The sequence below is a fragment of the Hipposideros armiger genome, unplaced genomic scaffold, assembly GCF_001890085.2.
Source record: "Hipposideros armiger isolate ML-2016 unplaced genomic scaffold, ASM189008v1 scaffold_115, whole genome shotgun sequence".
Classification (NCBI taxonomy): Eukaryota; Metazoa; Chordata; class Mammalia; order Chiroptera; family Hipposideridae; genus Hipposideros; species Hipposideros armiger.
In genome coordinates, this window is record NW_017731465.1 from 3,067,736 (window position 1) to 3,084,127 (window position 16,392).

At 38.6% G+C, this 16,392-nt stretch overlaps 1 protein-coding gene across 2 annotated transcripts in view; it reads left to right on the forward strand.

Annotated features, from left to right (window-relative positions):
- Positions 1-22: 22 nt before the first annotated feature.
- Positions 23-16,392, forward strand: part of PRKACB (protein kinase cAMP-activated catalytic subunit beta) — a 109,246-nt gene continuing 92,876 nt past the window's right edge. The window contains exon 1 of one of the 2 annotated variants that reach the window (XM_019647754.1): positions 23-283. In XM_019647754.1, coding sequence (XP_019503299.1) covers positions 238-283 — 46 coding nt within the window. In that variant the 5' untranslated portion in view covers positions 23-237. The remainder of the gene's footprint in view (positions 284-16,392) is intronic. The other variant, XM_019647750.1, reaches the window with a different exon arrangement.

Below are 16,392 nucleotides of genomic sequence, written 5' to 3' on the forward strand. Positions count from 1 at the left end.
GGGGCGGGGGAAGGGGGAGTGTCCGCTCGCCGCCGCTGCTGCCGCCGGGGCAGAGGAGTTCGCCGGAGCCCCGCGCCCGGAGTCGGCCCGGCCTTCTCGCCGGTCATCTGGCATCAGCACCCGGAACACTCACCGCTCTGACCGGTGCAGAAGCGGGAGTTGCCTCAGCCTCTGGAGCGGCGGGGACGGTCCCAGCCCCCATTTCCCTCCCTGACCCCCTCTTCCCATCGCCCAGTCATGGGGAACGCGGCGACCGCCAAGAAAGGCAGCGAGGTGGAGAGCGGTGAGTCAAAGGCCGGGTCCTGCGGGGGCACCGAGCGCCCCTCTGGGTCGGTGCCCCGAGGCTGAGGGCATGGTCCAGGCCTCGCAGCGGCCGAAGGGAGCTGCTGGCGGGGGCCCTGGGGACCAGCTGCCTTCCTCCTCCACCTCCCTGCCCCCAGCGCCGGTCTGAGGGCTGAGCGCGAAGGGCCGGATGGAGAGAGGAGGGAGAGAGGAACGGTCCTTGCGATTCCCTTTCTCAGTAAAGCGAGGGGGACTCACACATCCTGAAACACTACCCCAAACATGGTCGGGATAAAGAAGTCCCTTGTACCATCCCAGCCCTTTATCACCCCCTGCCCCCCCACTTCTTTGGGAGCCACAGGTAGTGCTGTGGGCAGAATTGGCTCTTTTTCCTCCATCACGGTTGCAAACAAACCTTATCACACACAAGGTGAGGGCTGCTCGTCTCGCTCCTTGCAGGTGAGGTTAATCCTGAGTGGGCAACTATGTTTTAGAGACCGTCCCTCTTCAGATTAGGAATGGAACATAGAAGACCAAACAGCAACTTTATCCAATAGAGAACGAAAGCGAGGCAGGCTTGCCTTTTCTTCAGATTTTCAAGAATCTGCTACAATTTCTGTAAAACTTAAAGGTCACTCGGAGTTGAAAAGCTTCCAGAAAACAGTGGATTTCTTCTGAGAGCTGAAAGTGCAGGCACACCACACTTTACACCAAACAGTAAAAAGCCATGAAAATTGAATTTCTGTATGGCTATACGAATATTGCCTGTCTATCCATCCATCCATCCATTCATCTATATACTTTGTGGGGTGAAAAAAATAATTTTCCTCCCAATTTCTAAGTTTTTCTAATTGTGCTAATAACATGAAACAGATTAACAGAAAAGCTCCAAAATTTATTATGGATGTACATTTGGGAGTGCCATAAGATAGGAGACCTAAAGACGCATTGGGCAGTTGAGGTTTATATGCCATTTTGCATAAAGGAGAAGGGAGCAGAGGTCTGGGATTTCAAAGGAAAAGCAGGTTACTTACAGGTAGAAGAAAAAGAGCAAACGTGGTGAACAAATTCCTGCCGGGCCACCCAGAAACAACAGGTCATAGACTTCATAGGGAAGTCTAAGAAACAGGCTTTTATCCCTGTCTACCACATTTAGTTTATATTATGATGCTAAGGTGATGCTCCTTTCCTTTAAGCAGGTTTTTCTATCTGAATTCCTTAAGGCAGGTAAAGCAGGAGGAACAAAGATTTTTTTCCTTGAGTCTTTTGTTTCTTAATAGCCAGTTTAAAATCAATATCCCAAAAGGCACATTTTGGGGATGGCAAAAACTTTTGTCCCCCTCACTCTATATATAGCAGGATTGTTGTGTAAAAAAATAAATGGTTTGCCTTTGTCAGATTCATCTCAGATTTAAAAATTCAGAATGACCACATAACAAATGGTATTTGTTTTAGCGCCATGAGTAAATTACATCTCAGCACTTGAGAGAATGCCTGATGATTTAGTTTGTGTAAATAGTATCTCTTAATGCTTCTAAGTTTGTAACATGTTTTAGGCCAATTTTGTAAGTTAGCATAAAAGAAATAACTTTTGTATATCAATAAAGCAGAGCTGATTTGAAAAGATTTAATCATTCATTTTGCTTAATATGAATAGTGAGATCAGATTATATGCTTTATGTTTCACCAGTAAGGTTTTGGTGTTAATTATCAGGAGCTCCATAAAAGTTGGATGTACTCTCATGCACATCATCAATGAACACACCTTAGTATATGATATGGAGATTTTAAAAAGTCAGTGTAGAGGTAGAACTTTGTTATCTTTGTTTTAAAATTTTACAAATGTAGTAAATAAATGTATAGAAAGTATAAAGAATGTGGAAAGTGTAAAGAATCATTTGTGCCCGATGCGTTGTCATTTTCCCTTTTAATTTAAAACTGTATTAGTTTAAGCTAAAACGTGTGAATTGTATTACAAAAAGTGTGCGTGGTAATTGAATCATATCAGTGGTTTTTATTAGCAAGCACTGGCCTGTACAGTGTTTATATTTTTAATATTAATAATAGACTCATCTGTGATCTATATACAGTAGTTCCCCCTTATTCATAGTTTTAAAAGCTTTCTGTGGTTTTAGTTTCCTGAGGTCAGTTGCATTCCAACAATATTAAATGGAAAATTCCAGAAATAAACAATTCATAAGTTTTAAATTTGTGCTGTTCTGAGTACCATGATAAAATTTCATGCCATCCCACTTCATCCCACCCAGGACATGAACCATTCCTTTGTCCAGTGTATTCACTAGCTGCCCGTTAGTCACTTAGTAACCATCTTGGTTATCAGATCGACAGTCAGTGGTATCACAGTGCTTGTGTTCAAGTAAACATTATAGTAGCCTAGCACTATGTTACAAGGCCTGTGTCATTTACCTCACTTCATCTCGTCACATAGGCATTATATCGTCTCACGTCATCACAAGAAAAGAAGGGTGAGTATAGTACAATAAGATATTTTTAGAGAGAGAGAGACCACATTCACATAACTTTTATTACAGTATATTGTTATGTTTTCAATTTCATTACTAGTTACTGTTGTTCATCTCCTACTGTGTGTCTTTATCAATTAAACTTTATTGTAGGTATGTATATATAGGAAAAAAATAGTATATGTAGGGTTCAATAGTATCCATGGTTTTGGGCATCTACTGGGGGTCTTGAGAACATATCTGCCATGGCTAAAGGGGAACTACTGTATTTCTGTTATTAAGTTACCAAACCAGTTCTCTCCTAGACAGTATTAATTTGAAGCTCATATTTATGGGATAACCTTGGAATGTTTATAGAAAACAGAGTGGAAGCTTTAAATATTTATCTAAATATACTTAAATTATTCCTATGAATAAACTCCTTCCTAAGCTTTAACTGTTACTGACAGCCTAGTTCTTAAGGATGTTTGCCAGCTTTTTATGTAAGTTTATTAATGGAAACTGACAGTCATTATGGTAGTTTGAATAAATTTTGAAAGTGATGAAAACAATAGCAAATGATGTCTCATGGGGACAGTTATTTGAAATGTCACGTGTTGGTCAGTTTGTAATTTTTATTTGGAGCAGTTATCCGGCCACATGCTGCTGCTGTTCTGTAGTGAACAAAGAAATGTTATTGACATCTTAAAACTTAATGAAAGAACAACTTTACCATTATATATATATAACTGTGGATTTTAAAAAAATCTCTTGAAAATATATGCCTTTTGCAATTCGAATATAGTTATTTAAACTTCAGCAGATAGATACATAAAGCATAAAGTTTTAGAAATGTAAGTAATCAATGGAATAAAAACACTTCAAAGCCAAAGAGCCTGCTCTCGGAAGAAGCTGGAGTTGAGGTCATACTATTAGTGGTATCACAGTAAGGAACAGAGCCTGGCACCCTGACCCCTTTCTGTATATTCAAAATGTCTGCCAAGTGTATTAGTTTCAGTTGGAAACCCTGTGAATAAAAGCTCAAGGAGTTTACTATCTAGCGTAAGAGAGAAAATATACATATAAAAGTTAGCTGGAAAGCAAAATACAATAAGTGCTAACATTATGGAAAGTGAAGTTAGAATTCTGAAAACTACCAATAGGAAAATGTTTGATTTGAAAAACTCATTTGAAAATATCAGGTTGGGGGGCAGCTGGTTAGCTCAGTTGGTTAGAGCACAGTGCTCATAACACCAAGGTTGCCAGTTCGATCCCCACATGGGCCACTAAGCTGTATCCTCCACAACTTCATTGAAACAACTACTTGACTTGGAGCTGATGGGTCCTAGAAAAACACACTGTTTCCCATTCCCCCCCCCCCAAAAAAAAATCAGGTTGGTTGAGATTTTAGGTTTGTTTTGGACCATGTCTCATACAGGTGACCCTGGAGCTTAGTGCTAAAAATATTCTAGAAGAATGAAGCTGGCATAAAGATATTTGAGAAGGGTCCTGGTTAGCTTTGACCATCTGGTGCCTATGTTGTATTCTATTGAAACTTATTCTTCTACTCTTAAAATTAAACATTTTCTGGGGTAAGTCTTGAAAGCTAGGGAGATTTCATTCTCATTTCCTCAGTTTCTGGAGACAATATTAAGTTAGGTACCTATTGTAGTGAACTAGGAATTTGTACTGATATGTCTTAAAACTTACTGAAAGAATAACTTACCATTACATACTTGTTTTGTGTATTTAAAAAAAATTACTCTTGAAAATATATGCACTTCAAAATTTAAATACAGTTATTTAAACTTCAGCTAATACATGAAAACATAAAGTTTTAGAAGGAGGAGTATATAATTCTCTGAGAAGTTTTAAACTCTTCTCGTTCCAAACTGTTTCACTTATCCAGTCTCTCACTTTTCAGTTTAGCCACAGTCACCAACATAAAAAAACACATGCCACTTATTTTAACATGAGAGGGTTTTTATTTTATTTATTTCATTAAAAAAATATTTAGACCCCCCCAGTTTGCCTTTGGGGCTTTGTATTATATTACCCTCGCATGGCAAAGGTGTTAAGGCCTGTGGGTGAAGTGTTGGTAGAGATTTGTATGCAGACTCTATCATGACTGCCAAGTAGCAGAGCCACCATGTAACCTAGAGTTTACATAACGATCTTTGAATGTTTCCCAGAGTATCTCTGTCTTAAGAACTTAAGGTGAATAGGAATTAATCAAAGAAAGTCTCCAGGAGACTAGGTTCAACCAAAATGCAAGTTTCATAACTACATTTTTTGAAGGCTTTCTATGTGCTATATTCTCTTAAGTGCTTTGTATGAATAATTTTACTTAATCTTTTCAATCCTATGAAATAGTTTATTTCTCCATTTTATAGTTGAGGAAATGGAGGCTCAGAGACCCTAGATGACTTGTCTAAGGTTGCATAGCTAGTAAGTCAAGGAATAACATTTGAACCTAGGCAGTATAACCCTAGAATCTGAAATCCTAACCACTGTGCTAAACAGCTTCTGTGTCCAGTAAAAGCTGATTCTATGACACATAGCTTATACTTTACTATTTCAGTTTATTATCAATTATAGAAAATGTTGGTTGTTTTCAATGGTGACTTTATTTGGATATATTAAATATCTTAAATGAGAGTCATTTTTTCCTGTACCATTCTCTAGGTTTAGTTTTCTCATCTGTACAAGGAGGATGACGGATTAAATTACCTTGACAGTCTTTTCAGATTCAATATGGTATAATTTCAAATTAAGCCATATAAAATTAATTTTATATTCTTAAAGTCTTTATTACTATTTGTATTTAATTATGTCTTCTCATCTGTAAATATATGTCTTCCCTTCCTTTTAAATAGCCAACCACAAAATTACTATTTGAACTTGTATTGACATTTTTAAAGTATTTAGAAATTTGCATTTTGCCATGGTGTAGAATAGCACTACCGGATCATATATGCAGCTGTGATGGAAATGTTCCTACCTGTGTTGGCTAATGTGGTAGACACTAGCTGCATGTGGCCGTAGAGCACTTGAAGTGTGACCAGGGCAACTGAGGAACTGCATTTTTAACATACATGTGGCTATGAGTACTTGGTATGTTGGACAGCACAGATGTAGAACATAGCTGTCTTTACATAAAATACAAATGCCAGTGCATCTTTCCATCATCTTGGGAATTTGTAGATCTTCACAAGTGTGTGTAGATCAACAAAATGCTGGATTTATCTTTTCTCAGCTAAGAATTAACTTATTCAGCATTTCTTCTGAATAAGCATTTATAAATTTAGTGAGCAGATTATTATAGTTTGGAAATTTGTGTATAATCTGTAAAGTTAACTACAAAGTTAATTTCTTTAATGGGCACATCTAGAATTAAAATTTTGTAGTTTTTAATGCTGAATCTCAGTGAATATTTTTTTTTTAAAGATTTTTATTGGGGAATTGGGGGATGGGAACAACGTTGGGGAATTGGGGGAAGGGGAACAGACAAGTTGCTGCTGTTTTGTTCTTCAGTCTAGTTGTGGAGGACATTGCTTCACTGGCCCAAGTTGGCACCATCATTGTGCTCTTCCCGGGAGAGGCAGATCAGTCGCCGGCTTCTGGACAGCCGCTCACTGCAGCTGCTGGCCGCTCACGCTGGCTGCTGGCTACACACGGTAGCCCATGGCAACCCACTGCCACAGGGGCTGCAGCCTACGCCGTCGCCGGCGACTCATGGCAGCCCAGCTCCAGGTTGAGCTGTTGTTCAACATCTTAGCCATGGAGGGCAGTGTCACTGGCCCTCATATGTGGGATCCGAGCCGGGGCCCTCTGGCATCCTAAGCCAGTTCTTAACCATCGCTCTACTGGGCCGGCCCTCAGTGAATATATTTTTATTGAAAATTTTTATAGATTTAAATATTGATTAGGAGCAAATTTAGTTACCTTATATCTTACACATATCTTTAAACCTTTCAATTACAGACTTTTTTTTTTTAAAGGAAAATCAGTAGCAGATATTTGTTCCAATTCAGTGGATTGGCAGAAGTACTTAGGAATAGTCTTCCTTGGGTTAAAAAAAAAGAAAAAAGAAAGTCAAAACAAACAGCAACACTATTTCGATGGTAAATACATATTATGTCATTCAGTTTTGTGATTCTGTGATTCATTTGTGCAGATTATCTACTTGATAAAATCATCTCATGTTCAGGAACCATTTTTCTTATTCTCCTGGTCAGTGTCCTCCACTTAGGTATAGACAGATTGTCGCTTTTCATTTTCAGCAGCCGGGTAATTAGAGGCATGAGAGCAGCTTAGAAAAGTAAGCCATGGCTGAGTGGCAGAAGCAACACATGAAAAGATCTCACGTAAGCCAGGATAGCTGTTAAGATCCTGTCAAATAGTCAGGAGTTGACCCGGAATCATTTTGATATTCCATTAAATTAATAAACCAATTAGTATCACTTACAAAAAATTATCTCTATATCTAGGTGATAATAAGTACTAGTACACATATGTGACCAGATTTCCTCAGGGGAAATAAATATTAAGTTTTTAAAGAAAAAAAATTTCTGTTAAATAAAAAAATGTGGAATTTATGGGTGATAAATATACCGCGGTCAGTACCATATAATTTTGAATATTTTATCTTAATTAAAACAATATTCCTTCAAGAGTATCCTATATGGTTCTTTTCTTTGTTCGTTTGTTCATCCATCCATCCATCCATCCATCCATCCATCCATCCATCCATATAATTGAGCTTCTAAATGACAGACTAAGCAAGACTATGAGACTAAAGATTAAATAGGACACACCACCTGCTCCAGAGTGCCTGTATTCCAGAAGGAGGAGACAGACATGTTAACAAATTAATGAAAAACAAAAAACAGAAAACAAAACTGTTATAAATGTTTTCACAGAAGTTCAGTGGGGGAACCAAAGGAAAGTGTGATCATTTACACCGTGGCTGAGAGGGTGAGGTTCAAAAAGGACTTCAAAGAGGAGGCGAGCCCCTGATGTGAGCACTGAAATGGGAAATGCTCAGTGGCAGGATTACAGGGGAAATGGGTTCTGAGTAGAGGTAACACAGGGTGAGCAAAGATGCAGAGGTGTGAAACAAGATGCTCTCGTCAGGAAAAGGAAGTAAGCTGTGTGTCCGTTATGACCAAACGACAGAAGACAGGGTTAGTTGTGGGGAAGAGGGAAGACTGTATAATAAAAAATGAGACTGGAGATATGGACAGAGGCCATATAAGAGAAAGAGTTTGTATGTTATCCTGTAGACCAGCGGTTCTCAACCTTCCTAATGCTGCGACCCCTTAATACAGTTCCTCGTGTTGTGGTGATCCCCAACCATAAAATTATTTTCGTTGCTACTCTATAACTGTAATTTTGCTCCTGTTATGAATCGTAATGTAAATATCTTTTTGTTTTCCGATGGTCTTCGGCGACCCCTGTGAAAGGGTCGTTCGACCCCCAAAGGGGTCGCGACCCACAGGTTGAGAACCCCTGCAGTGTAGATGTTAGGGAGCTGTTACAGACCTCGAAATAAGGGAGAGATAAAATTACGGTTTTAGAGAGATTACTTTGGTGGTAATGTGAAGATGAGTCACCATGGAGCAAGTGGAGTGGAGGCAGGAAGATCAATTAGAAGACTTCCTCACTCAAATGAGGGGCTTTGAGGGTATTAATCAAAGGGCTAGAGGTAGGGATGCAGGAAAGGATCTGAAATATGAGAAATTTGGAAAAGAAAAATAAACAGACTGTACTGATAACATGTGGGGAATGAAAAAAAGGAGGAATTGGGAATAACTCCCAAGTTTTTAGCTTCTGTGGTTGGTGGATGGGTTGTGATGCCAATAATGGAGTCAGAAATGAATAAAAGGGGAAGAGCAGATTTGGGGGGCTTATTGAACTTGGGGTACCTATGGCATTTCTAAGAAATTATATATGGTTGTTTTATATGTGGATGGTGTTTTATTCTCCCAGCCATGGGTGTATGGGGTGGGGGGTGGGGTGGCGGGAATGACCTTGGATGGTCAAGGGATCTTTTCTACATTTCATCCTCATTTTGCTCCCCCTTTTAAGGACAGATGTTTAGAAACTATAGAACTATAATATCTATATTATATAACTTTTATAAGTTAAGAACTATAGCTACTAAAAGTTTAGCTTTTTCATTTTGAAAACAGTAAAAACCAGAGCACTGATGAGAAAATTATAACTTTTAAAGATACAAAATAATTAAAAGTCAGATAAAATATTACGTTCATAATTCAGGTATGCATCCTGTAAGCTGTTATTCTTTGTAGTCATGTGGAATAGTGGAAAGAACATACAAAACATAGTACTAACATATATTGTATTAAGTACATATTAGTTTTTTTTCCCTTTATAGTGTTTTTTTAAATATATAAGTTAAGATGTAACTTATTGGGTTGTCGGAAAAGTCATGACGTATTTTTTCTATGTTTTTCGTTGCAGAAATGCATCATGACTTTTTCGACAACCCAATAGTAGTAAGAGCATGAACTGAGAGTAAGAAAAATCTAAATTCTGTTTTCCTAATACATTCTGTTACTTCACTTTGGACATGTGTTTTAATGTCTCCAAGCTATGCTATAAAATTGTGAAAAATGGATTTGATAATGAGGCTGTGGTCTCTTCCACCTTTATAATCAAATGATTCAAATATATTTATTAAATGAAAGAATACATTTAAAAAGGAGCAAGATTTGGGCATAAATTAAAGAAGGTTCTCACAAAATAATATGGGTAGAGAAGTGGTAAATGAGTCTGTTTGAGCAAATATCACGAAATTATTTAAGGAAAATTTTTATCTATACTTAAAGAATGATAGTCTCTGCATTTTGAACTAAGAAACAAATTTATGAATCATTGTATTGACTTTGAAGATACTCTTATGCTCTACTACAGATAAAGGGACTTTCTGAATGTTGGTCATCAGGAGAGTGTATTGGAAATAAAACATAAAACATTCTACTCTTAATGTAAAACCCCAAGCATACAAAGTATTTGTGTAGTTGTGATGTTTTGTATATAGCAGATACAGAGAAATTTAAGATCAGGGGCAGCTAATAGGAGTAAGAGAATGGAAGATCTATTGTATGAGGATAAACTAAAAAAAAAAAAAAATTCAACAAAACTCTAATTTTGAAAAATCAGAGCTGCATAATTGAAGTGTATAAATCAAGTAGTATCAACACAGAAAATCTAGGATTGTTCACCTAAATTTGAAAAACTAGAACCCATGGGCTAACCTCAAAACTTATAAAAGCTAGTTATAGAGCAAATAAAAGGCAGTACAGTAAAACCTTGATAAACTAGGCTTAGAGAATAAATGTATTTTAACTGATTTTGCAATCATTTGTATTAAAGTTAAAAATATTTGTGCTTATAAAGTCAGATAGTATTTTTAGCAATTGCTATAAAAATTTAATGCTTTTACTTTTTTATAGGTTTTTTCACCCCTTCAGCTTTTACAGCTAACAAAAGATTCATCAATATTAACAAATAGATCTTTTTCTTGATAATACTGAGGTTTATTACTGTAATGCAAATAATAAATTCTTCCCCTGATGTGGAGGTATAGCTTAAATTTTTATATTTTAATCAGTTATAATTCATTCATTTATTTTTTAATATTCTGGGCGGTGGGAGATAAAGAGTTGTCATTATGCAGCTCCTAGTCTAGTGGAAGATTTAGATTAGTAAATGAGAACTTTGTAAGAAGTATAGTATAGAATGTTTCCTGTAGTAATAATTTTGTTTTTCACTTTTTGGTTGTAATGTAAATTAGATTTAGTAATGCTCTATATCTATGCAGATGAGTTTCTGATTCAAATTTGGGACTCTTTTAAAAAGAAATATGCACTAATTAACAATTCATGATGATGAATGATACATTAGCATATTTGATAATATACGGAGACAGTATCTACCTTGTTTAGTGTTTTAAGCCCTAGAATTTGGCACAATTACTGGCTCATAGTGGAAGCTAAAGTCATGGATAGTTAAACAATTACAAAAAAATCAAGCCTATTTTAGAAGTGTTTATTCCTCTTCCCCCTCAGTTGGCAGGTACTTTCTCTGTAGTATATTGACTATTTGGGAATAGTAGTTGATTTACTTAGTAAGAGGATACCTCTTTCCCTCTCTTCTTAGCACATCATTTATTCCACATTTATGTATCAAAGTTATATCACTTTTTTAATTGGTAGGGAGAGATTGATCTCAGGCTTTTCAGATAGGAAGGGAAGACATTGGATTAGGGAAAACTATTATTATGCTCCCAACCTCTTGAAAAATTCCTGCTCTTTTGAGGCCTGCTATGGTCTGAATATTTTTGTCTCCCCAAAATTCATATGTTGAAACCCTAACCCTCAAGGTGATGGTATTATTGGGTTGTCGAAAAACTCATGATGCATTTTTGCAATGAAAAACAGAAAAAATACGTCATGACTTTTCCAACAACCCAATAGAAGGGAGACCTATGAGGAGTGATTAGGTCATGGTTAGGGCAGAGCCCTCATGAATGGGATTAGTGTCTTTCTAAAAGAGGCCTGAATGAGTTCCCTTCTGCCATATGAGGTTACCGTGAGAAGATGACTGTCAATGAGAAAGGGGGCTTTCACGAGACACCATATCTGTCAACCCCATGATCATGAACTTCTGCCCTTCAGAACTGGGAGAAATACATTTCTGTTATTTATAAGGCATGAGGTCTGGTATTTTGTTATATCAGCCTGAACAGACCAAGACAAGGCCCATACCATTCAGTGGTACATTCCCCATCCTGTTGCTGTCATTTACCAATCTATTGTGTACTTCTCTTTATTCATGAAAAACTGTAGCACCTGGCTCACAGCCTTTCTCTATACCATAAGCCCTGCATTCATCATGGGTGGCCTCTAATTCTATGTGGATGACCCATCCATTACCATTGTATCTCAGTTCCTCAATTACATTATCTCCTATCCCCTTCTTTTCATGTCATTTCAGATAGTCTTACCAAAAACCTTGCCATATTTGTTAACTGCTCAGCAATCATCAATGAAGGCATGTCATTCTCTGATTACGAAGTCCTCTCCTTTTTACTTGCTTTTTAAGTATTCCCATTATGATCATTCACCATCAGAACCTCTCATCTATTCATCCATCAGCCCTCTCCTTCTTTATTTTCCTTAACTAGTTTAGATTACACAGTTCCCCAAATCCTTTGCACTTGTCTTTTTATCACATCTTTCTGACAGAACTCTAACTGATACACTCAACTATCTGATTTCTCAGCACGTTCAACCCAGAGCTGAGCACTGCTGGAGAAAGCCACAAAGAAGGGCATGATAAAGTCAACCTCAAATGGACTGTCAACATGACTTGACAATTCTACCACATTTATCTGATTAACTTTGTCTGCCAGTCTTCACGATTTCTATTTCATTCTCTTCTCTTTACAATTCTGAACCCCCCATTATCTCTCACTCTAAGTGAGATCTTGCCTCATTTTTCACAAAGAAATAAAAGATATTAGACAAGAATCCTTCAACTTCCTTCTGTCAAATATCTACACCTCTTATATTTTAACTTAGCTCATCTTGTTATTCTCTTACAATAGAGGTTGTTTGTTCCATTTATCTATTGTTACATCACATGTCACTCCTACATTTAGTGGCTTAAAACAATGATACTGTTGATGTTGCTTTGGAAAGTGCAATTTGGGCAGAACCCTGGATGCAAGGACGTCTCAGCTCTGCCCTGTCCACAGCAACTAGCTCAGCTCAAGGCTGAGGCCTAGAATCACCCTAGACTTGATCGTTCATGTAGCTCCTGTTGTGCTATCTGTAGATAGTGTGAACCTTAGCCGGGACACTGGCACGTGGCCCCTCTGTGCGGCTTGGGTTTTCTTATAACATGGTAGCTGAGTTCTATGGGAGAGGGAGAGAGACAGGTGGAAGTTGTATCACATTTTAAGACCTAGTGTCAGCCGTCAAGCAGTGTCACTTCTGCTTCATTCTTTTCATTAGAAGTGAGTCATTTAGATGAGTCCATATTTGAAGGAAGCTGAATTGGATTCCACCCTTAGTGGAAGGAGTTCAAAGTTTTTGACATGTTGTAAAATCTACTGCATTCTAAGTCTTTCTCTGCAAAGCCAGTCCATCTACTATTACTTTGGACCCCATCCCCTCCTGCTTTCCTAGGAAGCTTATGCTATTGTGTGTTCTTCTCTTTTATGTTAACCTGTCTTCTTGTCATTTGTTATAAACATGTGCACCCCATTATCTTGAACTTTCTATTTTGATTTTTGATTCTATAGCCTCTTCCTTTCCCTCTCTTCATCTCTTACCTGCTAAAGTGAACTGGCCTGTGATTTGTAGTGAATGTGGCCATTTCAGTTGCCTTTGGTTGCCAGGCAGGTAATTTAAATGTGTTGGGTAAAGCCTGCGGCCAGGATTTCTTTAAAAAGGAGAAAGTATTCTTTTATTTTTTTCTTCCTATGTTATAGCTAATTACATTCATCATGCAGAGAGCATAACCTACACTTAATGCAGTTCAGCTTTTAGAATACAACTTGTTTGAAAGTTGTGGTCTGCCTATAAGTACTTCAGTGTGTAACAACATAAAAACATAAAAAATGTCAAAATGAGAGAGGGGCAACTGACTGAAAGTGTATGCAAGAAGGTGATTATAATGCTTGACCTTGGAATTTATACTTTTCAAGGAGAAAAAAGGAATTAGGGTATGAAGGCTAGTAAAACTGATTGGAGGTGTGGGTAAGGTCTGAAGATAGATGGTCAAGGGATACTAAAGAGAGCGAGCTAAAAAGGAAGATCAGCGGTGGTTGGACAGGATAGAATGAAATGGGTCTAGGGTACAAATTTTTATTTTTTAATTGGGGAATTGGGGGAGGAGAACAGTTTTGGGGAATTGGGGAAGGGGACCAGCCAAGTTGTTGTTCTTCAGTCTTAGTTGTGGAGGGCGCCAGTCGCCATCTGGCTGCCTGTCTGCAGCTCGTGGCCTCTAAGCTCAAGGTGCTGTGTTACAATCTTAGTTGTGGGTGTGTGTAGCTACCATCCCATGCTGGAGTCGAACCAGCAGCCTTGTTGTTAAGAGCATATGCTCTATCCACTGAGCCATCCAGGCAGCAGCTCAGCTCAAGGTGCCGAGTTCAGTCTTAGTTGCGGGTGGACGTAGCCCACCATCGAATAGGCAGTCTTGTTAGGAGCACATACTCTCACCAGCTGAGCCATCCTGACACCTGTTGGCAGCTCAGTGGCAGCTCAACTCGGGTGCAGTGTCTCTGGCCCATATGGAAATTGAACTGGCAGCCCTGTTGCTCAGAGGTTGTGCTCTTAAGCTAACTCTTTTTTTTTTTTTTTAAAGATTTTTATTGGGGAATTGGGGGGATGGGAACAGTGCTGGGGAATTAGGGAAAGGGAAACAGACAAGTTGCTGTCGTTTTGTTCTTCAGTCTAGTTGTGGAGGACGTTGCTTCACTGGCCCAAGTTGGCACCATCATTGCGCTCTTCCCGGGCGAGGCAGATCAGTCACCGGCTTCTGGACAGCCGCTCACTGCGGCTGCTGGCCGCTCATGCTGGCTGCTGGCTACACACAGTAGCCCATGACAACCCACTGCCACAGGGTTGCAGCCTACGCCGTCGCCGGTGACTCACGGGCAGCCCAGCTCCAGGTTGAGCTGTTGTTCAGCATCTTAGCTGTGGAGGGCAGTGTCACTGGCCCTCATGTGGGATCCGAACCGGGGCCCTCTGGTGTCCAAGCCAGTTCTTAACCATCGCGCCACTCGGCCAGCCCTTAAGCTAACTCTTAACCAACTGAGCCACTCGGCAGGCCCTAGGTTACAATTTTTGAAATGAGTGTCTAAGGTAGGGTAAGGTGGGGATGTACATATTAAATGAATATAGATATTAAGTTAGAAAGGTTAGCATATATACATGTTAAATGAACATATATATTCAATAAACTACAAGTAGCCCAATTTTATTTGTAGTGTTAAATATAAGAAATATACACGTGTACAATACCTGTTTAAAAATGTCATTAAAAATCTTAGCAAAGTACTTAAAATTTTGATTTTAGCAATGTAATTTTCAGCTAAAAAGACAGTATATTAAATGTATTTAAATGGCATGAATTTTCTTCTAATGGTGTGTAGCCAATAATCTGCAAAATGGAGATAGTGCTGAGTTGTGAGATTTAGAAATTGTATATGATGTGTTTCTCTTGGCACCTAGATGATGATCAATATATAGTAACAATAATGTTTTAAGAGAAATCCTTAACCACTATATATATAGATTGGGCACTTTTTTTTTTTTAAGATTTTATTGGGGAATTGGGGTAGGGAACAGCATTGGGGAATTGGGGAAGGGGAACAGACAAGTTGCTATCCCTTTGCTATTCAGTCTAGTTGTGTAGGACATCGCTTCACTGGCCTGTGTTGGTATTATCATTGCATTCTTCCTGAGTGAGGCAGTCGTTCACAGGCCACTAAGCTCACTGGCCAGTGCCACTGCAGCCTATGACATCACCAGCAACTCACAGCAGCCCAGCTCCAGGTCAAGCTGTTGTTCACCATCTCAGCTGTAGAGGGCGCAGTGTCACTGGCCCATGTGGGATCCAAACCCACCACCCTGTGGCTCAGAGCTCATACCTCCAAGCCAATTCCTAACCAATGAGCAACTCGGCCGGCCCTGGGCACATTTTTTTAACAAGTGTGACTTGTCAGTCAATGGACAACTAGAAACAGTAAATTAATCTATTGGCATAATGTTAGATTATTAATGAAAAGAGAGGATTTATACTCATAACCTCAGGATCACCCAGCATAAAAAGACGTAAGAATTCAAGAGGAAATTTTAGAGTTATCAAAACTTTAAAAAATTACATAAAACAGCTTATATTTCTCACAATAGCCCTGTGTAATAGATATTTGTTATTACCATTGCCATTTTTTCTAGTAAGAAAACTAAGCTTTAGAAAAGTGAAACAAGGTCACACAGCTACTAGTTAAGTGGCAGAGCTTTGTGTGATACAGCTTAGTTGATCTGATTCTAGGTCTTCTACTCATAACCACTACATTATACTGCTCCCCTAACATGATGATGATAATTTGCTTTTAAAAATTCGGCATGTGAAACTGGCCTAGAATCCAAAGGGCCCTTAGAAGATTAATCTATTACCTACCAGTTTGTTAGAATATTACTTAGCCTGTGTGCCAGGCACTGCTGTCAGTGCTACATGTATAATACCTCATTTAACTTCATAACTTTTTGAGGTAGAAACTGATTGCTTTTACTTTATACAAGGGAAAAATTAGGTACAGAGAGGTTATGTAACTTGTCCAAAGCCATATGATTAGTAAGCAGTACAGTAGGGATTTGAACCTAGGCAGTTTGATTCTAAAGTTTGTGTTCTTAACCACATGCCGTATTGGCTACTTTTCTAAAGACTTGTAAAAATTTTTTTTTTTTTTTTAGCTGAGGCATCCTCAGCTCGGGCCGAACATCGAACTGCTGTTGCTCAGAGCTCGTGCAACTCTTAACCAACTGAGCCACTCAGCTGGCCCTAAAAACCTGTAAATTTTTTATTTCATTTACATATCTCTTTC